Below are 25,073 nucleotides of genomic sequence, written 5' to 3'. Positions count from 1 at the left end.
TGACTTTATATTATAGGTCTGGTAAAGCTTCGAGCTTCTTCAGTCTTTCTCTTTTGCTAGGAAAAGCCCGTCATCAATTAATCGTTGGTTGCGGCATACGAACCGACACGCTGCCGCCCCAGCTGAGCTTCGTACTTGGACTAACGTGATGCGGTATTGTTTTTGCCATTAGCCAACTTACACATGAAATGGATAGAAGGATGTAGAAGTGCATAGATGAGGAAAATGTTAGCTGAAGTCGTGATGAGGATCAATGAATCGAAGTAGTTGTGTTGAGCGTACCTCCAGCAAGACGGATCAGCTGGGGTGGCCGTCGTTGGAGGCGGCCACCCTACGTGACGGCGCGGGATGGCGATCAGAAAACGGATGCGCGGACAGCGACACACGCAATACCCCTCATATTGTCCACTTAGCTTGAGAGATAAATTAATTATGTCTCACAGCAACTATGATAGATCGTGTGCACGCTGGTAGTGAACAGTTTGATATTTGTTCAGCTCTGTGGCTGATGGCGCTAACATCAACAGCCGGCCGGGTCGCCAGCCTGCGGCTTGCTAGACCAGAGTGCTCGCCGTCGGTGAGCTGTACTTTGCAAGGATCGTGCGCCATATAAAGTCAGTAGCAAAGGCCCATATCCTCTGTGCCTGTTCCAGATGGAAATCTACCAGACTTATTTTGCACGTACAAATGCCGAACCAGGAGACGCCAACCAAAAGTATGTGTTTCTGCCTACTCTTCGCTCTCTGCTAACTACCGCACCAGAACCGGACAGCGAGGAAACGGACAGCGAGGTTGATAGACTGGAGAAACAGGGCCACAAGAGGATTGGTCTAAATGCTTGGGAAGTCAACGGACCGTTCAAAATACCACTGCTCGACGATCCAGAGAGCAAGGAGCACAGTACGGCCACCAACTCAGGCGACAAGACCGGCGAAACCACACAAGAGAAAAATAAATGAAAGCTAGCTAATAATTATGTAGCATTTCTATATTTATTAAAACTGTGTAGTTAGCGACCATCTTTTGAAGCCTTGGGCGTGAATCTACAAGTCACGCTCGCTGAGCAGCCTTAACTTTTCCACAAACACGAGAATTTTTGCTAACATGTGAGTACGAGAGAACAAAATTTGTAGGCTAAAAGATCAAGACCTTCTCGCTGACAACCGCGGCTGTCGGACTGTGGCGAGGAGGTGCTGGGGCTCGACCCCAGCAGGCTCAAGTACAACGGAGAACACATTGTAAAGGGGCCTCCACTAAGGAAGGAAGCTCTTGTTGCTCGATAATGATCACTCATTCGCAATGAATCCATGAAACTATCCACCGCGAATTCATTTCAGGTCCTTCCTTCTGCCCCACTACCCCACGGCTTTGTGTCTGGCAGAGATGGTGCCTTCGATATTGACAAAGTAGGGTGCATGCTGCGAGTGTGGCGATCCTTTCGACCCAGGATGCATTTTCTAGTTGAGACTTTCGCTCGTCACGGATGTCAACCATAGGAAAGCTAGAAATCCACTAGCCACTATGTTAATCAACTGGTCAAGAAGCTGTTGGGTAGAAAGCTGTCAATAAAATAGGTAAGAAACGAAAGTGGACAGTAGCCATAGGAACGGTCTTTCCGTCTCTTATTTCTCTACAGGCAAGAACCATTAGGCGTGCCGAGAGGGCTGGTAAGTCCCTCAATGTCTTCCCAGGTCTCTATGTCTTTCCAGGTGTGAATGACGATGGCGTGCCTGTTCATTTGGCAAGTCCAGCGTGCAATTATGAGGGCTGAGCGGGATATTGTGGGAGTTTAGCAGATTAGGTATTAGGAGGGGTTAGCAGGTCACAGCGACAGGTTGGCGGGCTACGGCGAGGCTTTAGTGGGCTACGGCGAGGGCGTGCAGGGCACATCACTGTTAAATTGGCCGTTACTGTTAGATTGGCCGCGACTCGCACTGCGATTTAACGCTTAAAATGATCAAACTATATGTACGTAGCCCAACGAGGGTTGATTAATCGATTACTCAACAAATCCAATGATGTTAGTCCTTTTTCGTCGGGCGCGGGGTTGGGCTATCACCCCAACTCGATCCTGTCCGACTCGCCAAAGCCAAAAGGGATTCACTTGCTGGCTCAACAGGACAACGAGGTCGGAGGGATGCTGCGTCTTAGAAAATACTGATTATGTGCTATAGATGGCGGTCATTCTTGTGAGATACATTGGGAGCTATCAACGAGGATTCGTTCATTAGAAACGGCTTTCTGTATAACTATCGTGTCTATAGCGCCTGTCGCTCTCACGCATCGGCCTCCTCCTACTTTCGACCTAGTCTTGGATGCACCTTAACACCTCTGTTCGATAAAGCACACACCTCTTAAGCAGCTAATAGTCAAACAACTTCTCCACCTTGTAAGGTAAGCATTGACAGGGCCCGGCGTGACCCGTAGTTATTGGGACGAGACTCTGGTAAATGGTCATCATGTCTCCCGGGCACAGTTCAATGAGCTCAAGTCGCTGACCACTCTCGTGTTCAACTTCTACCCTGTAGATGTTTTCGCCTGAGTCTCCCTCTTTGGCCGGAATACTAAACCCAGAAATGCCTATGTCATCGCCCATGTGGATGGCTAGCAGCACCGCCCGCAGGTTCCACCACGAGACCCCGTGTTCCACCACATTCTTGTCGTCCGAAGAGTCGGGTTCATCTGTTCGGATTTTATCTTCAGAAGCATGCGGCATTCTCCTCTCGGTTTCGGCTTGGCGCAGCTGCTCCGAACCTTGCTTACCGCCTCTGCTTGGAGCAAGGGAGAAACGAGAGTCAATTGAGATGGAACGGATGAGGGGATAACAACGATGAACAAATGCGCCTCTCTCAGGTGGTATGTAAGTGTCGCTGCCGAAAAAAGCTCGTTTGATTGTGCTTTCTGGGACCATAGGAGGCGGTTTGTAATGAAGATCAAAGAGACCAGAATCGCCAGAGTGACAAAGAGGCCAGCCGCGTATCATGCCATCTATTTCGATCTTGCGCCTGTTTGCAGACCTAACAGCACCGTGCATCTTCGACTGGTAGTATAGCTGTAGGAGAAGTAGGCTAAAAGCTGTTCTTAAAAATGCAGAAGAAGGTAAGTAGGTCCTCAGGACGGGAATCAGATCTCAAGGAGGGGCAATGGTGGACTTTAAATAGAGAACAAGAGGAAGGATAATTACGTAACAGGGACGGGCGCTCGTTGAGGAAAGTCAGTAATTAGTCTCCATCGCTAACCTGCCACAAATGCCGCCTAGATTACGGTCAGCCAAGGCAAACAGAGTTGACGCGTATGTCCTATGCACCTAGCATTCCCCTGAGAGACCACCAGGTAAGTGGCGGACGTGCTCCAGGATGCCGTATCAGTTGCTATCTTGCAGTGAAGAGCCATGACAGCGGCGCCGTGACTTGAGGCACGTACGGCAGACCATTTTGGCAACGCATCGCTGCAGACATACCTGCCAGGGACGTAAGCTATCCTTGCCTGCAAATGATACATAGTAAAGCGCTGTGCAGCTCAACTCAAATCAGTTTGCTTTTTGTGCTCCGATGATTAAGCAGTCAATTTAACAGTGGTAAGCTGGGTGATTGCGCACCTCGGATGCAGAGTCAAGGCAGAAATAGGTAACGTAGTCTATAAATAATAAGGCAGAAGCCGACCGACGGCAATTTAAGAAATTTAGGAACGTTTCCTTTTGGTGCCCCGATTGCCCCGATGCAGTCGGGCCTTGCCCGCCATGCCTGCCATGCCTGCCATGCCTGATGTTGTCTCTATACTGGCTACATGACACCAAGGGCCGCACTTTCCGTCAAAGAAAGCGGACTTCTTGCAGCGACAATAACCTTTGCACCTATCCGCGCATTTCCCTTTGCATGAGCAGCTGAGGAGTCCTCGCAGGACCTGCTCTCGTTCCATGAAAGCGGCAATTTGGTCGCTTTCCTCTTCTGGTCTGGATCGCCGAATGTGCTCCATAAACAATGCCTCAAGGTGATGCCAGCCGCTGATGAGCTCGAGTGGAATGGGCTCGTTGGTGGTGTTGCCATTTTTGGCGGTATAGATGAGCGAATCCAGCCAGGAAAGTATGTTATAGAGGTCAATAAACATTCCTGAACACATCCACGTATCTCCCATAGTAAGCACCGCGTGAGGAACCGGCGTTGGCATGATCAGATAGTCTCCTGCTTCAAGGATGACAACTCGAACCTCTGGAGCCCAATCCTCGCCTTGCTCTTCGAACTCAAGCATGTTGGCGCCGGGGGCCGGAAAAAAGACGACTTTAGAGCCGACGGCTTCAGAGCCGTAATTCAGGATCCAGCTCGGAAGCACATCTCGGTGCATACCCGTGAAGGCCCCATCCTGCACAAACAGAGTAGATGCCAACGAGGAACTCAAATCCAACGCTCTTCCCTGAATGGTGATCGTTGTCCGTGGCTTGCCGGCCCCCGCAAACTCGGTGCGGAGTCGTGAGCCGAGTAATTGTATAACCTCAAAGCGACGACATTGCAAAAAGTCGGGAAGTGGTGGTGAGGCTGGTAGAGAGATGATGTCCAACATAGTGAAAGGAAGATCCCCACACGCTTACTCTTTCCCTCTATAGCGCTGATAACGTCCTCCACTGCCACAGGTCGCGGGAGCCTCTCATGCGAACGCGGGTCTCCCACCTGAACACGCGAACCAGGGGCGACAACATCACGCAGCCTGTCCGTGAGATCCCGCTGGCGCTCGTTGTTGTATCCTGCTTTTATCAGCATCGGCTTAGTCAACGGCTTCCCTTCTTCAAGCAGCTTGTTAAGGTCATCATTTGAGAGACAGAAAACATCACAGTGATGATCATCTCTCGCGGTACCGATACAAGCGAAAGGTATATCCTTGTTCTCAGGGAGCATCTTCTTTAGAGCTTCCATCTTCCGGTGCCACAGAGACTTCGGATCATCCGCAGGTATGCTGTAGCACTGCTTCAGCTTGCGGAAAATCCGGTCATTCACCTCAGTCCTCGAGTCAATTTCGTGCAGCGACTCGGACATACGCTTTGTCTTCCCCAAAGAAACAACAGATGGAGGCTCGAACGGAGACGATGGACCCGGATAGCCAGATTCCACATGGCGAGGCAGCGCTGTTATTTCGAATCGTCTTGCCGGGAGATCTCGCGGAAGCGGTCGTGCGAGTTCCCCAAGAAGGGGCATCTGGGCCGCGGTCGGCCAACATTCCGTGGACGGTGGATTGTCAAAGATTCGTTCTGCATATTCCCGTACGCTCAGCTCGATTTTGAAAGGTATAGGCCCGCCAATGGCGGACAAACCCGGCTGCAGCGCAGGGATCTTTGCCCGGGAAGAATACGGCCTCAAATCGACTGCGGGCGTTCCGGGTCCGTCGTCTACTCGCAGCATTCCTCGTATGAACCCCAACTCGTTCGCTGCCATATGCTTTAGAGCACTCAACATGAAGTTGACCGCCTTGGACCTTGTTTCCGCGATGCCACACCAATCGAGGTAGAGTATATCCGACTTCTCGAGCGAAAAATAGTCATGAGGGCGGTTTACAGTACAACCGTCCACGGGGATCTCGTCAAGCCGGCAGGTCTCGGTCATATCCCGAAGGGATTGCCCGACACAACCTCTGATCATGAGCAGGGCATTGACAATGGTGATATATCCGCAGCTCCAGCCGTCGTCTTGAGGGGTCACTTCGGGCACGACCAAGAGAAAGTTGAACGGTAGACCGATATTGTCAAGAAACAGTCGCCACATAAGCCCAACGGCCTTTGCGCGGGCTTTTCGGTTGCCGGCCATCGAGTCGAGGAACCAGAGGACTCCCGTTCTCCGATCAAACAAGCCCAAAGACCAGTGTTTCTTCATCTAAGTCCTCTTCAGCGGAGAAATTGATGAGGAAGACCCAGAAGCGGCGTCCGTGTAACGATCGGGTAAAAAATGCGTTGTGTGCTGTGCCTCGAAGTGGCGGGATGCCGCCAACACATTCCTGTTCTTCGCCTATTCCGACGTCATTTGACTTTTTAGTAAACACTTTTGGCGCCACATCTCCTTGAATGGTCATTTCCGAAGGGACAACTGCGACGATATCCTCCAAGCCGCGAGTTATAACTCGGAGCATTGCCAGCATACCGCCTCCAGTCGCCCATTCTCTCTCCCGCAGTCGGTAAAAGAAGCTATGTACATGCAGGACATGCATTGGCCACTCGTCGGAATGCCCGATGAACCAGCCAATTCTACCCAGGTCGTTATAATCGTCGAAACTCGCATCACGAGCATTCGGTGGTTTCTTGGCGGACTTCGGCCATTCAGTTCGAGGGTGAAACAGGACGGGTTGCTCTTTGTAGAGGCTGGCGATTGAGGCGTCAATTCGCTCTAGCTATTGAGCATAGAAATGGTCACCGTAACCGCGCACCATGTTGTACACGCCATAGAACAGAGTTCCTGACTTTCCGTTCGGATAGTGGCCATGGTTATCGTGGTTTTCGTGCTTGCCGTGGTTGTCGTGGTGGTCGTGGTGGTTGTGGTGGTAGTCGCCGTCGGCGTGTAATGGTACGGTGCTCTGCGGCGTCGATGATATCCCAACCGGCTCATATGAGGTGTGCCCACTCTGTTTGCGATGCTTCGACGTATGAGTATGCAGAAAGACTGCATTGCATGTGGTGCATCGTTCGTGCTTTAAACTATGATGTCGCTGGTATGTGGCTTTCACCACAAGACCACAGCCGATCCGGCATGTTGCTTCAGGGGGGCGCGTCCTCGGCCGACCGACTGATCTCTCTGGTGGGGGCTCATCTTCGCCAAGGTGCTTCGTCTGGATCTCGTGTTGACGCCATTGCTCTCCTACAAACACCTTTCCGCAACATTGTTTGTGAGGCAATCGGAAGTGACGCGTGCTGTTGAGTGAGAAGTGGGAGCCGCAGGAGCATTTCATCGTCGGACGGCCCATGTCCCTCAGAACAAATTTGAAAACCGGGAACGAAGGGTGCCACAGATGGGACCGATTGCGGTTTGCCGTCGGGCTGCCCAAAAGTCGTGTCGTGGCCAAAAGTTGTGTTGTAGCCAAGCCGGCTGTTGCGAAGATGGCGAGTGGCAGGCCGAAAAGCTACTCCAGCAAAGCCATTACCCACGGCAAATCTCTTGACACGGCCTCCTTCCTTGATCACTTCGCACTGTGGTCTGGACAGCGAGACCAAACTGTCAGCGTCTGGGTATCCGCAAGGACATCAGAGGTCCTGGTCCGGGGTTACACCTCGGTTCAGACTTAAACTTCACTTCATTATTGGTGTCCTTTTCTACACTGTCTTCAAAAGAATACAGGCGCTAGCAAGGTCCTGAGCGCTGTATTTAGTGGGGCTCTGTCAGTAGAAAACAGTTCGCTAGAGGACGCCGACAGCGAGGTCGGGGTGGTATGTAGCGGGATGAGCAAGGGGGGATTACATGAGAATGTGCCGAGTAACGCTACACAGATACATAAAACGTTCAATCGGCGAGAGTCACGCGGCTCACAAAAGGCCAAGATAACGTCTATAAAACAGGTATAAATGACGAAATTACTGCAAGACTAACAGAGTCCGCAAAAAACTAGCTACCGAGTCCTAATCGAAGGAGTTTGACAGGCTTGTTGGCTTGTACTTGACGAGTTGTGCTTTCAACCCAATGCATTGCTGCTGCTCTTTTCTATGGCATCTATCGTCAATTAGCAATAAATCACAATTCGGTCTACCTCCTCTTCAGGCTTTTTGTAATCGGGCCCTTAGAAACCGCCACATATCACTTTACTACGTTTTTTTGGCGGGAAGGGGTTGGGCATCTAGTTGCCGCTTGCGCTTGCGCTCCAGCTTGCCGTAGCGCAGGCCGCAGGCGTTGCACAGAGTGCCAGGACCGTTGGGGCCATATCGCCATTCAGAAGAGGCAGTCAATTTGCATTCGTGACAGTGACCAGGACGAGCGGGACGAACGCGCTGTTTCTTGACCACTTTGTGCGGTGGAAACTCCGTGCTGTCGCTGTACATGTGGACGTTGGGGGTCACCTCAACAGTATCGTCGCCCGTGTTCCTCTCGCTGACACGCTTGGCACTCTGGATGAACAACTGGTATTGGTCGATCTCACGCTTGATTGAGTCCACATTGGCAATCATGCCACCGACCTCGAGTTCGCTGGGTAGATGCTGCTGGTCATCACGGCTACAGGCTTCCGCAAAGTTGGCAATTGTGCCGGAAAAGTAGCGAATCTTAATGCAGCTTATTAGTCGTCGCTTAGTGGTTTAAGTAAGAACGATCCATTTAGACTTACGCGGCTAAAGAACTGCTGGTAGGACCAATTCATGAAATGTCTAGGGAGAAACTCCGCGCGCCCGCCACGACTAGGATCATAATGTATAAGCCCGATTTGAGTCTGGGACTGAGGAGTGCTGTATACGGCGGGCATATGGCTGGCCTGGTCAGGTTGAGGGGCAGGCGCGAGATGCTGACGGCGGTCACCAGATGCAGAGCGGTAGTCGTGATATACCGGGTCATAGGCAGTTCCCACAGGTTCGTTACGATCCACCATAGACTTTGAATGGAGCGAAGCATAGTAGCCTTGCTGAGGAGGGTGATGGCATTTTAGCTGAATGTCGGAGAACATTTCTGAGATAGGCGGCAGCGACCGGCGAGCAGGGGTCTCGGGGTTTTGATGAACAGCTGGAAGCGACACCCGCGAGGAGATCATGGTAGGCGTCGTGGGTGCTTGGATGAAATCGAGATAGATGTAGCTGACACTCGCCAATGAGTAACCTGTGTCAGTATTGTAAGTGGAATAGGTGGAAGAGACGGAAGTACGAGGCGGACACAGCCGATATAGTACTTGTTCCATATGAGGCTGACCAAACGTATGCCCGTTGTTCCGATGGTACTACCTGTTTGTCGCTAAGTGGATCACTGGAATCTGCTTAGTCGGAAAAATCATCCTGCGAGTGATGTGATGGCCGTACCCCACGTCCATCGCACAGCGACGTTGCATGTTCATCGTGGGTGGCGTTGTGGAGGCATGTGTGTCACTAGCAATGGACTGTTGCCCGCCCGTTTAGTTGTCAAAGGCTTTGGGTTAGTTTCGTCTGCATGCCGGATGGAGGCTTTCGGAGTATTGGCGAGCCTGAAACCAGTACCACGGTATCTCAATCGGCTCAAGTGGTGCAGACTTGTCGGCATGCTGGCTAGGTCCCTAGTCATGCAAGGGCACCACACATCGGGATCGAGTTTTTCGGCCGTACATAGTAGGTGCCACAGCGGAATAGAGGTCCAATTGTCCACCAACAAGTGAGTCGTCTCACATGAACCTGTGAGTGCGCTTTGTTGTAATCTTTTCAAATTCCTGAGAATCAGTAGCCGAGGAAGTGCCAATTAGATGTAGCGAGATCGGAGCTGGTCAGGGCGAGATCAATCACAACAACTGTCTTTGCAGGTAGAGTCGAGCAAGGTACAGGCACCGGATTAGGATACAGAAACTGGGGAAGCAGCTCAATCAAAGCCTATAGACCGAGCGGATCGACGGCTATCCCTGGCCAGTCTACTAAGACATAATTGAGTTTCGCGGCGTGGTACATGATTGAGCAATTACGGCAGCCATGAAAGGCGATCAAGCCAAGTTCAATCACAACCAGTTTGAAGGATCTGAGGGGTCCACGCTGCCCATGCAGTGTATATGTGTGTGGGCACAGCTGAAGGCCAGCCCCCAAGATTTTCCTTCTTACACAATGTCTCAGCATAAAGTGGGAGATTGCGTGAAGCGCGTGCGAGGCAGGGACGGAGGCTTCTCCGCGATACAGCACATTGGAGCTTTGTCGCTCTGAGGAGTTACCAAGACAAACGTTCTTTCCGTCAAGGCTCGTTTGCAATATCCTTTTTAAGACGACTCAGTTGTCCCCCCCACACACACACCAACCTCTCATCTGCGAGTGGTGGCGCGGCATGGCCAAATCCGTGGAGAGTAAACACAATCTACCCTGTTCACATGCAACAGGGGAAGGGGAGGCTTGGGGGGGTGCGGGGATGCGACGGGGTGCAGTACTTGCACGGGTAGACCTCGAATCAAGACTGTATTGACTTTCGGAGAGTGGCAGAAACGCCGAGCTCCAAAACGCCATGGCTATTTTAGACAGTGCGAGCTAACCAATGAATTCTGAGTATTGTGATAGAGCTACACCTGCCGGTGCATGTCCTTGAGCGAGATGCCTCAGCAGATTGATGCTTGCTACCACACCAGCTAGCCTGATCGAACGCAGATGCATGACAATGATGGACGGACGAGAGACCGTGCGCCGGCGCGTTCCACACTCAGCATTGCCATCTCAACCTGATTTTCGACACCTGCCGCGCCCTTCGATGTACCATCCGGACTTGCCGACACCACTGGAGGTGCCCCTCCACCGTTGTACCCCCATGCGGAAGCCGGTACATCGTGCACCTATGCACAGCGCTGAGTACTGTTGGGCTCCGTCGCATACTTGCATAGCATAATTGGGCTAGCAGCAGCAGATCCTTATTTGTGATCCACCTCTTTGAAGGTCTTCCCATTCGATGAGCATGCACTCTCCGAACGTTCGTTGGGGCCAATCATTTGTGCAAGCCGGGAGCTGCGTCACTGCTGCTCCCACAGCCCTTCTTTGTTTTCTGAATTACCGAACGGCAGTGCTTAATCGTGGCGTGGTCGGTACAAGTACTGCAGCAAGTCGCCTTCCAAGATCAGCCCAAGGACGCTGGTCTAGCCCAGGTGACCATTTTTGACCCGTAACCCAGTCCAGTTGGCAGATATGACCGTCCGCTTTTCCTAGCCGGGCTTGTCACCCCTAAAGTTCCAGCCACCAGGCACAGCCCTTCACCTGGCCCCCGTACCGCTACAACGGATACCACTTCGTAAAAAACTTGCTAATTCCGCCATGTGAGTTCAAGTATGTGTCTCGAGACCAGTCTTTGACAGAGGCTGGCGCCAGTTGCAGTCATCTTCGTTCCGCACTCTCCTTAAGACGGTGCTGACGTGGAGCTGATAGGTGAACAAGAAAGCACCCCATTAGCACTCAGGCGCGAAGGGTTTTGTGCCTATTGGCTGGCAGGAGCAGCGCGATGGTCCTATTGTATGGGCAATGACGATTCCTCTGTTGACCAGGTTCAGCGCGCAAATGACTGGCTGTCATACGTTGAGCGTCATACGCTAAATAGCCAGACAAGAGGCCGTGAGGCTCGGGCGCTACTGTCCAGCACTTCATTGGCATTGCTATTTTAGGAACTACAGATCATTGGGCCTACATTAAAACCCTTCGAGCGTATCCAGTCACGACCTGAACTTGGTCTCTATTTAAACTTGTCCAACTTCGGCACTTGCTCTGCAGACAGCCCGACTACAGCCAGAAGTCACACCCCGGATTCCATCAAAACAAGGAACCAAAGAAGCTATGGAATACGCGGGGGGTTGCACGACAACAAACTCTGGACCAGCGCCAGTCTCAGAACCCACACCAGAGTCTGAGATAGCATCACCAAGACCATCACAATCTGAAGGCATGGCGCCTGAGTCTGAATTTTCAATCCACTCAGAGGGCTCTGACAAAGAAAACAATCAATTCCCAGCCATACACACAAAGATGAAGATCTGTATACGCATGATCCAAGAATGTGGCCTTGGTAACGCAGTTCTTGTCGAGTATCTAATTGGCTGCACGTACCAGAGCGGACCAGGTCGGACAGGATCTGGCTGGCGCAAGAATCCAGGTAAGTACTGCACTGCTTATCCAGAATACATTTTACAGACAGTACTGATAGGAAGTGGGAAAGTACCGCGCCCTGGCGCGAAAACATCGCGGGTTCTCAAACAGCGACGGTAAAAGAACTGCAGGGTTATGGTAGTGGAATACTAGCATAATTTCAAATTCTTTAAATCATGTTATCAGATTGTTCAAAGATTACCTCTCGTAATCTACCTTGTGCGTCAACACGACTACGTAGGACTCGAAGTCAAAATCCTTGGTCCTTTCCTTCGTTTTCCATCCGAGTAAATCACGGGTGACGGCTATTTGGCCACGAGGGTCACACATGAAAGTTTCTGCTCAAAATGAATCTACGGAACTGCTATTCAATTTTATGACAGGAAGGCTGAATCGGAAGGTGGTTGGGTTACCCTGTCCATCTCAGCCTCGATAGCTCCACATGACGAACAAACATGGCGTGCATGGCGCCCAGAGGCCAATTCAGTAGCCTCTTCTGTGAAACCCTGGCCCGATTAGCGCCAGTCATGTCCAAGATGGCTTGAGTCACGGAATTTCAGCAATGCACTGCAATGGTGGCGAAGGCCTGGCTGGCACGTTGGGTATAGAAAGATCAAAAGTGTTCGTCGTTTCATTTGGATTATATATAAATAGTCTAAATATTCGAACTGAGCTTGATCCCAAGCGTTGCGAGTATTGCTTTTCGAGCTGCGCCTACTCCGTTGATGCCACGTCGCTCGACAGTAATGCAGCGGTCGGCTCGAATTGTCCCATCATAATATTTCAGCACCATGTCGCCGATAAGTATGACGATATCAAATTCACATAAAGTGAGCTGCTTGAAGAGTTGTCCCTGGTCAGCCATCTCATCGTAGAAGATGACATTGACTTTTCGTTTACGCAAGTGCTTGGCTTTGATGCGTTTCATCTGATAGTGGTCGTCTTGCAACAGGTTCACGATGTTCTGGCTGACATCTGATCCCTCTGCCGAAAAGAAAAAGACAGTAGGTTTGGACTTGAAGAGTTGGCCGAAAGAGAGAGGTAGATGCATGGTGACGGATAGCAAGGTCGCCACTGGAACTGGTATATAGACGGAAAGAGAAGAACAGAATAGGGCCGGCTGATAAGTATGACTTGAAGCAGCAAGTGGTGTAATGCTACCTTTGTCTCATCAATCACAGATCCCGAGGCTGTTCTGCCTTTTGTACTCGAAACCCGCTGGTCTCAATGGTAGTGGCAGGGTCGGACACGGCAAAAATGCAATGCGAGGCGTCCCTGGCGGGAAAGTACACTCACGCAAGCTCCCAGCTAAAGCATATCAGAAGTACAATGACGTTTTAAAAAAACCAAATTGAAGAACACGACGCTTCCCCACCAACGGGGAAGCATCCGGCACTGGCTTGTCGACTGATATAATGAGGTTGACTTACCGAGAGGACTAGCCTAAGATAGCGCCCCGAAAGCCAGGAGTCCGTGATGAGCGAGACCTGATTACGAGACTCACTGGGACAGTTGATCCGTACTGTCACTTCTCATTTTACTCCTAAGTGGCTTTTGGATGGGGTGCATACAAGTCGCCAGCGCTGACTGGAACCAGGAGAGCACACCTGCCTCCTGGGGCCTCATTATGGGTCTGATCCCCACTCAGTCCGGGGCTGAGGCTAGTTCGGGCTTGAACCAACCACAGGATGGTGTCCTATAGTGGGTCAGATTTGAGTGCGCGGTCTCAGTAAGAGCATAGGGGTGTCGATAGCCTACCCATGGGCACTACGAGCTACCTGCATCCTGCCGAGGTCGAGCATACGCTATTATATGCATCGCGATTGATCTTTTGGCGCCCCACGGTAGGCTCTTCCGTTGAGTGTCTGCAAGCCTTGCATCAGCCAAACATTGAGAAGCTGACATATTCTCTCTATACCCCAAGGGCACGGGCTCGGACCTTCTTCGTTCGCAAATCCTAACATGTCGCCAGAGCTATGTGTAACTATCTGTCTCCCACTTTACTTGCTTCCCACTAGCTTGGAATGTCTGCGGGTTCTACTCAGGGCGCGAAAGGCTGCCAAAGTTATGGAAGACTCACACGACCGGACGGCGCAATCCATCGCAGTGCGGTTTCTGGCGCTGTTCATCGTATTTTGTTCTGCATTGGCTGTCCTTTCCATGGCGCTGATACCCATCCTCATAGTATGGCTCCGGTGTTTTGGATTACCATTGCAGCATGCGATATACACGACGGTTCTGGTTGACATTTGCAGCGAGGTTCGTGTCACGTCGCCCTCACACAACAAGCCCGCACTCATATCACCGCAGTTTGCCCTTCTTTATTCGGTCGGAAATACACGGCTTGACAGTCTTGTTCTGTCCTTTTTCCCAGCTTCCATCGCTGCGCTACTGAATGTTTTTGCAATTGTTGGATTCCATGAAAGTCTATTTGAGCCGGTCGCTAGCCTTTTAAACGCCATTGGGGCCTTATCCTTCTATCGGCAGTTGAAAAATCTCCAAACAGAGTCTAGCTGCTGCTGGATGATTCCTCGTTGCGCCGCGCGCGTCGGCGATATGGTGGCGGCGCTTGCTGCACTGGTACGGGATGACCTCCAATCGGTAAGTTGACCACCGCCGAACAGGTTAGTCACTGACGAAGTGATAGCTTATCATCGTGTCTCTGCTTTTATCAGTAGCTTCTCGGACTCCGTTTCGCGCTTTTGAGAAACTCATCCGTAACGATAAGAGCACACCTGCGAACGAAGAAGTGGAATTGGATTCACTATCCGCTTGACCTAGATCTGCGCCCTGCTAATCCAATAATTAATCCACAAATTGCAAGTTCTTTTTCGGGGTACTCACCTTATTTATCTCACAGTGTTTATCTTGCCTCTTTAACTGGATTGCCGCGCACAACCGCTCAAGCTGTTTACGTAAGAAATAAATTTTACGTTGTGATTGGCTGTCACCCCTCACAAATGGAGCACGGTGTATGGGTCATCAACAACAAACAAGATAGAAGAAGGACAATAGGGTTCACACAGTGCTATGGGTGACGGTTTCAGACACATCGAAAACTTGACGCCAGGTAACTTCGATCGCAAACGCCGCGTTTCTGCAGAAGATGCCTCGCTGCAGCAGGCTCGTCGTGGAGCTGCGCAGAGGGATCGCGAATCGGCCTTCCCACCAACCCCGCCTTCGAGGTTGAGGACCTTGCTTCTGCCTGCTGAACAGCAAATTGCCGCCACACAATATTTTGTTGCTTGGATAACGGCAGTCCCGGCTTTGATCACAACCAGAAAAGAGGAAATTCTGCCGGAATTCGTCAGCCGATGTGAAAGCTTGTTGAGCCAACCTGATACTCCGATCGCGGACGACTGCCACCCACTGCACGAGGGGCGTCGAAGCTACACCATCAGCTGCGTGGTGAATCTCGTACTTCGAGCAGCTGAAGATGCTATATCAGCAGAATTACAGACCCCTGGTAGCATAAACGAGCTGCTACTCCTATTTTTAAAGAAATGGAGTCGGCCGTCAACCTCCGGTCCTATCGCCACCGTCGAAGCTGTCAGGAAGCGTAGGCACCATAATGTGGAGCTATTCCAATTTACAGCAGCATGTGCCCAACGCGTAGGAAATCGTGCTCACGCAATTCCTTTATTTAGTAAGTCCTCCGTCTGACTGGTCCTGTACATTCACTTACGCAGGCTGTAGACGATGGCCAGTATGGAATGAGAGACCTGGAGTACGTCGAGAAGATGGGTGCAGTGGAGGCTGCTACAGTGGATTACAGCATTTATCGTCAGCTCGACCCTGCAATACTGATGCCAAGACTGGTACCTGCCATAAAGCGCTTACCAATGTATAGCCTGTTAGAGCTATACCCACTATCCACGACACTGAGAAGTCAGTTCTCTACGCAAGAAGAGACGCAAGAAGAGAGATTATACAAGATGCATAATGACGCTAGAACAGAGGTCGTGGCGAGCAAAAATCCCCGAGATAACAAACCTGATGAGAACCTGTATCCCGCTTGTCAGGTCTTTATGGGGGAAGTACTTCAACACTTGGTATGTGTATTATATGATAAAATAATGATGCAACCCTAACACGGCATAGAAATCGACCAAGGTCAAATGGGAAGGGACGTTCACTCTGTCGAGCGACGATCTCCAGAGCCCTGCTTCGAGACAATACCTGCTACGGCTCAGAAACAAAGACGAGGATGACTGCATTGAATCGAAGTCACAGATCGCATTCAGCTTGGCTGTTCCGTACTTCATAGGAACCAAACAAATCCAGCTTTCAGATCAAGGCCAGGACTGGCGTTTGAATTGGCCCAGTAACAAAGTTCTCGTGTTTGTGGAAGAATTAAGGCTCCTCAGCGACGGCCACTTGCAGATTCACGTCCAAAGCTTCAAAAAAGTGCTCGCTACCAACACTTAGGTTCATAGGAATGCTATTGTTATGCTCAAAACCAGCTTGAGGTCATACTCTCTGTCTTTTAAATAGGCCTTGCGCTGTAACAGCTAAAAATGGGCGGCACCAGCGCTAATTTACAGCACGCGGGCCTATTAATTAGTACAAAAACCTGGAAACGCCCACCAACACCGCACATCTTTAGCTGTTACAGCGCACGCTAACTTTTTAAAGACAGAGAGTGACCTCAAGCTGGTTTTGCACATAACAAAACATAAACATTACGATGTGCCGCTGAATCTTTTGTCGAAGGATGCTGGTCGGAGGAAATTGGGTAAACATGGCCAGGCGGCCATCACTGACGAGCTCTGGCCGCTTAGCGCTGTGCCCCTTATGCGTGACCTGAATTGGTCTTACAAAGAGGTATCCAGCTTTCTGCGTGACGTTAGAGAAGAAATGCTTACAAAAGACACGGCCTTGTCACTGTAAGTTGAACTGATGGATATTTTCCGTCGCTGTTTCTTGCGACTGATTGGTGATAGAGCAATTTTGTACGGATGTCGGCCTCCAAAGCGTCGTCACGAACTGATTAGCTAAAGCAGCCGCAGCGGAACAACTAAGGTAACTATTTGTGGATCCATGCCGCCGAGTACCAATCTGTCTATTTACTTCCTATTTGTCAAGTCACTTCCTTCGTCGTCGGTAGCTGCTTTCTTGCAATCGTTGATCCGGGCTACCCGGTCGCCTCAGTCGATTGTGATTAGGCCCAGCGTACATTGAAGCGGCTTGCTTTTGATACCGGCCACCAAGCTGTTGGAACACATCCGGGCAAATGCTGTGCGGGTGAGGCGGCTGCGGCCCGGACCGGTGTGTTGGTGAGGGCATAGAATAAGGCGACATACCCGTCGTCAAACCGGCGACTCCAGGCAAGGGTCTTAGAGCTCGAGATTCTGGTTGATGCCGAATCGGAGGCAAATCTGGGCTCGACTCATAAGTATAGTCACCAGGCGGCGGAGGTTGCTGTTGCCATTGAGTATCTGAAGTAGCACCAATCGAATTCATCGTTGGCGATCCACCGGAAATGGCTATTGTAGGGAGACCCATGACGCTGGGCGGTACAAGGGCAAATCCTCGATTTTCTGTGTTAGGAAAAATTGCCCGTGTGCTACGTCCCACGCTCTCCTCGGACTGTGAATGTGCCTGTCCTCGGATCCGAAAACTTCGGTCGGCCGCTTCTGCGTTGGCTGCAACTAGTGTGAAACGAGTACCGCCCGCTCTGTGTACCATATCAGACTCTCCAAGCTGCCAATGCATTGCTTCTGCTGCCCGCCAGGGAATCTGAAGCTCTTCCGCTACTTTCGCCCACATCTCCGCTTTGAATCTGAGAGAAATAGGTCAGCTAAATAGCGACGGCGAAGATGGCAATCCGCTGCCTCAATGAGCGGCCATACCTGTCGTAAAGTCTAGCAAGTTTGTTTTTGCGATCGTCGTCCCATTCGCTGCGGCGTTCTAGGTAGTTTTGATAATGCAATCGACAGCTGATAGAGCTGCGACCAGGCAACCGCTTAGAAATGTCATCCCACTTCATGCCATGACCGCGGAGCTGAATAATGACGGCATTTTCCTCGGGAGACCACTTAGTCTGCTTCCTGACAACTGGCTGCTGCGAAAATATCTCCTTCTTTTGAGGGTGCACAGTTTGTCTGCCGGATGAGCCACCGCTTGGCTGCACTAGTATTGGGTAAGCCTTTGACTCTTCTGCCCGAGAAACGTAATCCATTGTGAGAGAAATTCGGGCACCACGTCCGGTGCACTCTTCGGCGTGTTGATGGAGGATGCAAGCGAAGAGCGATGATGTTGGTGATATTTTCGGTTGCACTGCAAACTCGGTGCCGACGCAATAGAAGGACTAACAAGGGCACTAGAGGCGAGTCAGAAGTGGTATTAAGTGAACGAATTCGCAGACAGTGTGCTTGCATAGGAGGAACAGTTGGGCTGCGGCGATGGGGAGGACAGTAAAATAGTACTTGTAAGTCTCTCCTCGGCACAGAGAGCAAGAAGAAACAGACCGTATTCTGCCCATGCACTGAAAATGGCGCCTGTACCGATTTAGAAACAGTATTTACCGGTCGGAGAGGTAACACGTCCTCCGGTGGGCAACTGCGGAGCTTGTTGCGGCCGCCAGAGCAAACCATGTCCAAGTACGCATCGAATCAGGCTTCATTTTGCCACTCCATTCTGTCGTAGTAGGAGTCATCGATAGTGACAAAATGAGGCATTTTGGCAGATACAATACTATACAACCGAGTTTCTGGCCTTGCTTTTGAAAACTTGGGCTGCTGTAGACGCTGAAATGTCAAGACTGCCGGCCTTCCTGTAAATAGAAGATCGTTGATTGGGCTTTTAAGTATCTCAGCGGCTGATGGCCGGGCTTCTGCACTGCAGCCGCTTCTGCACTGCCCTTCTCCGGGGCTAAGCGAGTGATCTTCGCCCGCTGCCGGTATATTTATTTACTCCCCCCAGCAGCATTAAACCTGGCACACATATCTGCATTCACCCTTGGCTTTGCTAATAGCTGATGCAGCTTCGGCTGCCAGACGATGACCGGTCTGCCTGGGCCTGTGACTGTTCAACCCAATTTAGTTGATGCAGCACCTCATGTAGCACTAGTGCGCCACCAACTTTTGACTTCCGAGTGGCCTCATTGAGCGAACTAACTGCTTTACATTGTGGCACGCAGTACGTGGCTGGATTAACGGCACGCCTCCTTCGATCATAAATTGGACGGAGTCATAACGCAGGTATCCACCGCTGCTCTGGGTCCAAACACCGTCAGCCTGGCAGCCTGGTTTTGATTGCAGTCTAGGAGCTAGATAATTGCCCGTAACGGTGGGTGTTGGCCGTGGCTTGCCTCCTCGTATGAGAGCAGTGGAGGTGCACAGCCAGTATAGCTTAACAACCAGTGCCGATAGTCTATAGATTCCGCGCTACATTTAGGGCTTGCCTTACGAAATCTACTCCGCAGGGCCATTTCTAAACTGCCCTTGTCACTTTCAGGAGTACAAGATATTTAAAGGTGTGAAAGTCCGAATTTGCCAAGCTCGCCTACTTGCATACGCTGGCACCCGTTCGTCAACGGCTCCATTATCTCGGCCACCCACCATCCTTTCATTTAGCCTTTTTACCACTCTATTGTTCTTTCTTGACACTTTTTCTTACTCTGTCGAAAGCTTTTTCTACGTGTCCTTTCTCATTGATCAGCGCAATTCTTTTTCTCCAACCGCAGGACTTCAAACCATGCATAGGCGGTTGCTACCGAGCTCGACAGCAACTGGTGCACCCAGACTCGCCTCTGTCGCAGTCGTCCTTGGCCACAGTCCACAGCTTTGGCTTCAAAATATACTCAAGAGTATCAGGGGTTCCCATCACATGAACCCCCGCGTGACGCCTCTACAATCGGCACAAGCCTGCCAGAAATTCCTGACCTATATTCTCGATCAGGGGAGTGCCATCTGGATCCTCGGTGAACTCCACTACGGTCGATGGACGATTCCGATTCACGCCCGCATTGTCTGCGTTGACATGGTTGACCGCAACGAGGCTACTTTCAAGCTCACTCGCGGCACCACTGATGCATTAATTCAGTACCATGAGCAGTTGCACTGTGCTGGTTCTGAGACAAATGCTGCCGACTGGCACGGGAAAGCGCAACAAATCAAGAAACAACACGAAAACTTTGTGAAGGATATTGAAAAGTTTGTCTTTTGCACTCATGTCAGTGTCCTCGTGCGCGTGCAAAAAAACGGTGCTGGTAGACTTCCAGACAACAGGCAGTTGCTGGTCGAGTCCGAACTCGCGAAGCTTATGAAACCTCTCCATCCTCCATTGTCGAGTCGCTGTATTGACATTCCCTTGCAGCCTCGGCTTTATACAGAAACTAACTACTACCCAGCTGGCAATCACACTGGGGTCAATCTAATGCCTACTAGGCTACCGACTCTTCTTCCATCGACTGCACTTGGCAACTCGAGCATGCCATCATTACCGTGGCTACCCTGCAATCTGGTTGTTCCGTTACCTTCTGAATTGATTCATACCCCACTCCTTATGCCCCAGTGGCCAATAGACGGCGGCGCAACAGTAGGAGCTACATGGTCAAGCTGCGACGCCAGTATGATGAGCCCTGAGTCGGTATACTACTATATGGAATGAAGTCAATTTTTGCCTGATACGGCCCCAATCTTAAAACCTTTTTCTTTACTAGCAGCTCAATAGCGTGATAGAAGAGGCCTTGCTCGCTAGGCCTTGCGGTAGTGAAACAGCAAGCGAAGATGCGCAAGTTTGCCGAACAGGTGCCTCCCTGTGCATGCAATAGGATACGAGCGGCACATCGCAATCTCTCACGCTTCCGAAAACTGGAGGTGCACCCGCTTGCATCAGAGTGTGACTCAACTTGACAACGATTTAGCATCGAGACTGCAACACAGTTTGAAAATGGCTGTTCCTCGGAATCGCTAAATCCGAACCCTGCTTTTTTCTGTCAGCCCACACGACGGAACCGGTAAGTGTCAAAAGAGCAGCCAGTCAGTATTGCCAAGTAGCTTTAGCTCAGCCATGTCTGGCTTGCAGGCCTTGACGTGGGTGTGACCAATTACACTGCAGATGATGCCGCTGTGGCTTGCACCGAAAGACATGGTCAGTGAACCAGTGGGATGTGCATGCACTCTGGGCAGTATCCGATGGCTGTGGTTCGATAGTTAAGAGGGGCCCTCGGCCGAGCCATGCCAGATGCGTCGCATTGCGCCGGTCCGTCACAACACACCAGGTCTTTCGTGGGGAGTGGTAATTCCCTCGTTCCGCGAGAGTGATTTCGCTATTGTTCGTAAAGGGAGCGTCGCGGTGGCGCTCAAGCTTGCATTAGGCTGATGGGGTGTTGGAGAAACGGCCCGATGCTCGAAATCGAGGCATAATCCGTGCTCACATTTCCTCATCCTGGCGCGCCGACAGCCTGAACCAAAGGTACTGGCCGTGTTCCGGGCCGCAAACGGTTTAACATTCATACAGCCTGTGCACAGACACTGCTTGTAGACCCCGAAAATTCTGATTGAATTTGTAAGCTGGCAGTCCGACGGCCCAACTATTGCGGAACGACTTGCGGTCGACTGCCGTGCCAGCAAGGGCAGCTTATGGTTGTTCACAATGACATGTTTGCTCCGCGCCTGGTGGTAGCTCTTTCCCCGCACATCCCTTGATCCTCCAATCAATTGTGTCAGCGCCCGGCTTTATTACTCGGGTCGATCAAAGCAGAGAACGCTCTGTATGATAAGCTAAGCCGCGCTAGGCTGTGTGTCACCATTGCCAGCAACGTTTCCGCTACTGCAGGCTTACTGTAGCCATTGGCGGGACGTGTTCTTCCGGTTTAACTAGGTACCCATCATATCATGCCAGGGGACATTCTAGGTACAGCCACGGGAAGACGCTGCGATGCTACTTCTCTATCTACAACACTCTATATTTGCCCAGATGCTTGTCCAAGCCTGGTATCTCCTCTCCATCAAGCTCTTCTATGGCGGACTGAATCTCCTCGATGTCTGGTTGGACGTGCTTTGCATGGTTCACGTCTGACTTGATATGGACAGCAATCGTGCTTTCGAGCTTCACCAGCGTAAATTGCTTTCCTTTGCTCTCAACTTCGCAAGTATATTTATCAACATAATCATGTTCTCTAGTCATGATGCCTGATAGCGTCTGCCAAAGCTACAGTTAGCGATAGAGAAAAACGAGCTGACCTTAAGAACCTACGTGTTAAAAGTCTCTCACAATAGTCGCGGCAGGAGGGGAAAAACTGTTGAAAGGATGCTTTGGATAAGATCCTGAATTTGCAGGCAAGGAACGAGGTACTTTACATAGCCCACGCATAAGAATCAACAATTACAGCTAGGCCATTGTTTCCGCAGGAGCAGTGGCCGGCTGAGTAGGCAGCAGCTCTCCCAGCTGGCTTCAACATTGCTAGCTAGCTTGCTTCTACCAGCCCAGAGGGAACCTGTGAGGTCCACATTTTACTCCCCTAGAAATACCGCGGTCTCCTGCGAGGCAAATAAGACATAGTCTCATGCAAGATGTGCCACAAGTCGCTTGATTGCCGGTATGGGTTTTGTCATGCCCAATAATCAAGCTGAAGGATTGGCTTGTCGCCTCCCAACGTGGTCAGTAGTGCGAATCCCTTGCATTGGACTAGCAACATTGGAGAGCGGAAGCTGCGACCGGTTGCTGGGGCACCGCCAAGGGCGAAATCAATAGTAGCGGGCGTGCGTCCCCGGAAGAACGCTGGAGTGACCGAATTTACCCAACATGTTGTCACATCTCATCTTCACTCCTCGCTGGTTCATCAATGGCGTGCACACGACGTGTCTAGCTCAAGGCTATTCCTCTTCTGGCCGGGGCCTCATTATGGGTCCATCCCACTCCACAACCATCAGTCACGATATCATGTTTACCATCAAGCCCACTTGAGCCTGCAGCCGACCCGACGCTCACTGCGGGATGAATGGGAGGTGTAATTAATTATGATAGAGACTGTGAAGCATATTATTCAGCCAGGTCTGATGATCTTATTCCTTGCTCTCAGAATAGCCCCAGCTAACCGAGTCCCTAATTTTAGCATCCAATCAACACTTTATCTTCGATGATTCGCCAGGGCTGATTTAATTCACACCAATTGGCCGGCAACTGCCTTGACAAGGCTCGACTTGCCAGTGTCTAGCGGACCGTGGAGCAGACACCCCCGACGCGTTTGTGGCTTTCTGGTTGGTCCGTGTCTTGATGGCAGCTTTCTACCTGTGTGAGAGAGAAACATTGCAAGACAGCCATACCCAACTACAGGACAAATTCCGCGTCAGCTGCATCAGCCGTCACCTACGCAAGCCCTGTGCGCACGGAGCGCCCGTGTCGGCCGACTGCACAAAGCAGTGGAGCCCCTGAGAGCCTCTGCTCTAGCGAGCATCTGGAGCCGGCATCACTTCAAGGTACCGTTTCGCGGCGTGTGAGACTCCCCAAGGTACTTTGCCAGGGGATCCCAGCGTCACATGCTCTGTCGTGGCCGGGTCTAGCCCTGTCATATTGAGTGACCTTGGGTACAGGCTCCACGATACAGAGTGGTTCAGCTCACGTCCACCCCCTTCACCCCGGTACCATTTCTCCACAGTGGGCTTGAGAGTGTTGGATGGTGATAGGGGTAGCTCAGTGTACTGGTTGCAGCCTCTTGTTTTATAGTTTGGGCCTGTACAGTACATACCAAGTTGCGCCCTCTGGAACTAATTTCACAAGAGACTGAAAATTGCAAGACCAGTGACGCACAGCATCAGCGCGACAAGGCTGGGCATGTATGGAAGCAGAACCTACTCCGCTGATCCTGTCACCCGCAGGCCGCCACTCAACCCACACACAATCATACTTTTCGTGTGTGATGCAGCGTGGTCGTAGCGCTGCAGCTCAGCTGGTTTACTCCTCGATGGCGAGTTGGCACTTTCCCCTTGTCTCCCACAGGTGCTTCTGCATTCAGAAACCCATCTCACGCCAAGGGACGCTCATCTCCACGGCGGACCTGCGATGAGCATCCATGAGATGGGCCAGGAGACGACCGGCCATCTTGGCAACGTGCGCTGATAAGGGATGGCCTTCCCTGTAAGCTCTTTTACTCCATAAATGTGCAGCACCTGTTGGCACATCTGAATAAGTGTTGAGCTAAGTCGTTATAGCACCAGTGCTGCGTCCCCCGTTCGGTCGCAGCGCCATGGCCCAACTCCTTCTCTCTATCGACTGTATTTATTGTCAAAATCCACGCTGTACAACATCGCTGCGTACCTCTACGTGCTTCTCTGAGCAGTCCGACCAACTATGGCTGATATGAAACATCTCAACTTGCCTGTGGGCGTCGTCTTTTGTTCGGACATGGGGGCCCCTCAAGATGTCTCGCATGATACATTTGTCCGTCGTACTTTGCCGATTGCTTCTCCGCCTCCAAAGATTGTCAACGCAGAGCAACACTCGCAATTTGTGCAATCTTCTTGCACGATCTCGGCTCTTCCGGGTCTCAATAGTAGTATGGCCTCGACCAGCTCTGTCAAGCCTTCGTTTAGCAGTTCTGCCACGCATCCTAGGTTGGAACAGTCCATCGTCGATCCAGTCCGCCACGGCGACGTATTTAAACCAAATGGCAACTCTTGGCTTTCTACTGTCATATCACACTCCTACCGGCTCGCCCGTTTGTCTCCAGGTTATATATCTCTTCCCAGGGCTTCTTTGCCTCCCCGCGAGCAGTACGATGCTTCTCAACCTACCTACAAGCCTGCAACCCACGCCAGCAGCCGGTGCGAGGCGGCTTCAAGGCAGCACGAACGCTTGACTTGTGAGGAGTTCATTCATAGCGTACGATTGCGTAGCCCGATTCCCCGGTAGTTGCTAACAGGACCCTTCAGATCGACTTCGAGGCCCGCAAGCTTTTTGCGTATGTCGAATTCTACAACGGCGCTGCTCGAGCTCAGCTGAACGTTCAGCACACCCGGAAGTCTTCGCTTGAGAAGACACTTGTCGATATCGACAACATCAAGCGCTCTCTTGAGCGGATTCAGGATATTATTCGAATTACGGAGCGTGCCTGCAAGGAAGCCGCGACGGAGGATACCTACAGGGAGAACTTGTCTTCATGGCATGAGGGGCACTGACAAGACCGGCTGGTGTGTCTCCTGGGCAGGAGAGCGAGCCCAAAATACATGGCCGCACAGCGGCGAGTATACAAGAGCCGACGGTGAGGCGAAACAAGCGCTGCATGCTCCGAAATGAGGGTAGCGCAAAACTAAAACGGAGTCATGTACAGCCATATATATTTGAAGTGTTATACTTGCAAAGACGAACTGTGGCACAAAATCAGTGTGAATGACCT

The 25,073-nt window shown here is 51.2% G+C and overlaps 8 protein-coding genes across 9 annotated transcripts; 4 read left to right on the top strand and 4 right to left on the bottom strand.

Moving 5' to 3' along the window:
• Nucleotides 1-3,221: 3,221 nt before the first annotated feature.
• LMH87_001475 (uncharacterized protein) lies at nt 3,222-5,792 on the bottom strand (the record flags this gene model as incomplete). Its single annotated transcript, XM_056192757.1, has 5 exons — nt 3,222-3,255; nt 3,308-3,460; nt 3,854-4,532; nt 4,586-4,738; nt 4,850-5,792. 5 exons carry the CDS (start codon nt 5,790-5,792, stop codon nt 3,222-3,224), a joined length of 1,962 nt encoding a protein of 653 aa, XP_056049861.1.
• Nucleotides 5,793-7,771: 1,979 nt separating this feature from the next.
• LMH87_001474 (uncharacterized protein) lies at nt 7,772-9,000 on the bottom strand (the record flags this gene model as incomplete). The annotated part of the gene is made up of 4 exons (XM_056192756.1): nt 7,772-8,224; nt 8,287-8,768; nt 8,839-8,912; nt 8,966-9,000. 4 exons carry the CDS (start codon nt 8,998-9,000, stop codon nt 7,772-7,774), a joined length of 1,044 nt encoding a protein of 347 aa, XP_056049860.1.
• A 3,386-nt stretch (nt 9,001-12,386) lies between these two features.
• LMH87_001473 (uncharacterized protein) lies at nt 12,387-12,782 on the bottom strand (the record flags this gene model as incomplete). Its single annotated transcript, XM_056192754.1, has 1 exon — nt 12,387-12,782. One exon carries the CDS (start codon nt 12,780-12,782, stop codon nt 12,387-12,389), a length of 396 nt encoding a protein of 131 aa, XP_056049859.1.
• A 709-nt stretch (nt 12,783-13,491) lies between these two features.
• On the top strand, nt 13,492-14,126 carry LMH87_001472 (uncharacterized protein; the record flags this gene model as incomplete). The annotated part of the gene is made up of 5 exons (XM_056192753.1): nt 13,492-13,575; nt 13,656-13,711; nt 13,777-13,861; nt 13,917-13,990; nt 14,042-14,126. The coding sequence occupies 5 exons, from the start codon at nt 13,492-13,494 to the stop codon at nt 14,124-14,126; spliced, it is 384 nt and encodes a 127-aa protein (XP_056049858.1).
• Nucleotides 14,127-14,761: 635 nt separating this feature from the next.
• On the top strand, nt 14,762-16,159 carry LMH87_001471 (uncharacterized protein; the record flags this gene model as incomplete). Of its 2 annotated transcripts, none has more annotated exons than XM_056192752.1 (7): nt 14,762-15,290; nt 15,348-15,377; nt 15,428-15,437; nt 15,497-15,514; nt 15,582-15,619; nt 15,689-15,783; nt 15,833-16,159. In XM_056192752.1, 7 exons carry the CDS (start codon nt 14,762-14,764, stop codon nt 16,157-16,159), a joined length of 1,047 nt encoding a protein of 348 aa, XP_056049857.1. The 2 variants fall into 2 exon arrangements, with proteins under 2 accessions (XP_056049857.1, XP_056049856.1); XM_056192751.1 differs by having other exon boundaries at nt 15,168-15,197; nt 15,507-15,514; nt 15,684-15,783.
• A 908-nt stretch (nt 16,160-17,067) lies between these two features.
• Nucleotides 17,068-17,912, bottom strand: LMH87_001470 (uncharacterized protein; the record flags this gene model as incomplete). The annotated part of the gene is made up of 3 exons (XM_056192750.1): nt 17,068-17,169; nt 17,417-17,513; nt 17,584-17,912. The coding sequence occupies 3 exons, from the start codon at nt 17,910-17,912 to the stop codon at nt 17,068-17,070; spliced, it is 528 nt and encodes a 175-aa protein (XP_056049855.1).
• Nucleotides 17,913-19,429: 1,517 nt separating this feature from the next.
• LMH87_001469 (uncharacterized protein) lies at nt 19,430-20,344 on the top strand (the record flags this gene model as incomplete). Its single annotated transcript, XM_056192749.1, has 2 exons — nt 19,430-20,030; nt 20,085-20,344. The coding sequence occupies 2 exons, from the start codon at nt 19,430-19,432 to the stop codon at nt 20,342-20,344; spliced, it is 861 nt and encodes a 286-aa protein (XP_056049854.1).
• A 3,684-nt stretch (nt 20,345-24,028) lies between these two features.
• LMH87_001468 (uncharacterized protein) lies at nt 24,029-24,855 on the top strand (the record flags this gene model as incomplete). Its single annotated transcript, XM_056192748.1, has 2 exons — nt 24,029-24,559; nt 24,610-24,855. 2 exons carry the CDS (start codon nt 24,029-24,031, stop codon nt 24,853-24,855), a joined length of 777 nt encoding a protein of 258 aa, XP_056049853.1.
• Between the last annotated feature and the right edge of the window lie 218 nt (nt 24,856-25,073).

The sequence above is a fragment of the Akanthomyces muscarius genome, chromosome 3 (genome assembly GCF_028009165.1).
Source record: "Akanthomyces muscarius strain Ve6 chromosome 3, whole genome shotgun sequence".
Taxonomy (NCBI): Eukaryota; Fungi; Ascomycota; class Sordariomycetes; order Hypocreales; family Cordycipitaceae; genus Akanthomyces; species Akanthomyces muscarius.
Note: the sequence above shows the minus strand (reverse complement) of the source record. Positions and strands in the feature narration are given on the sequence as shown.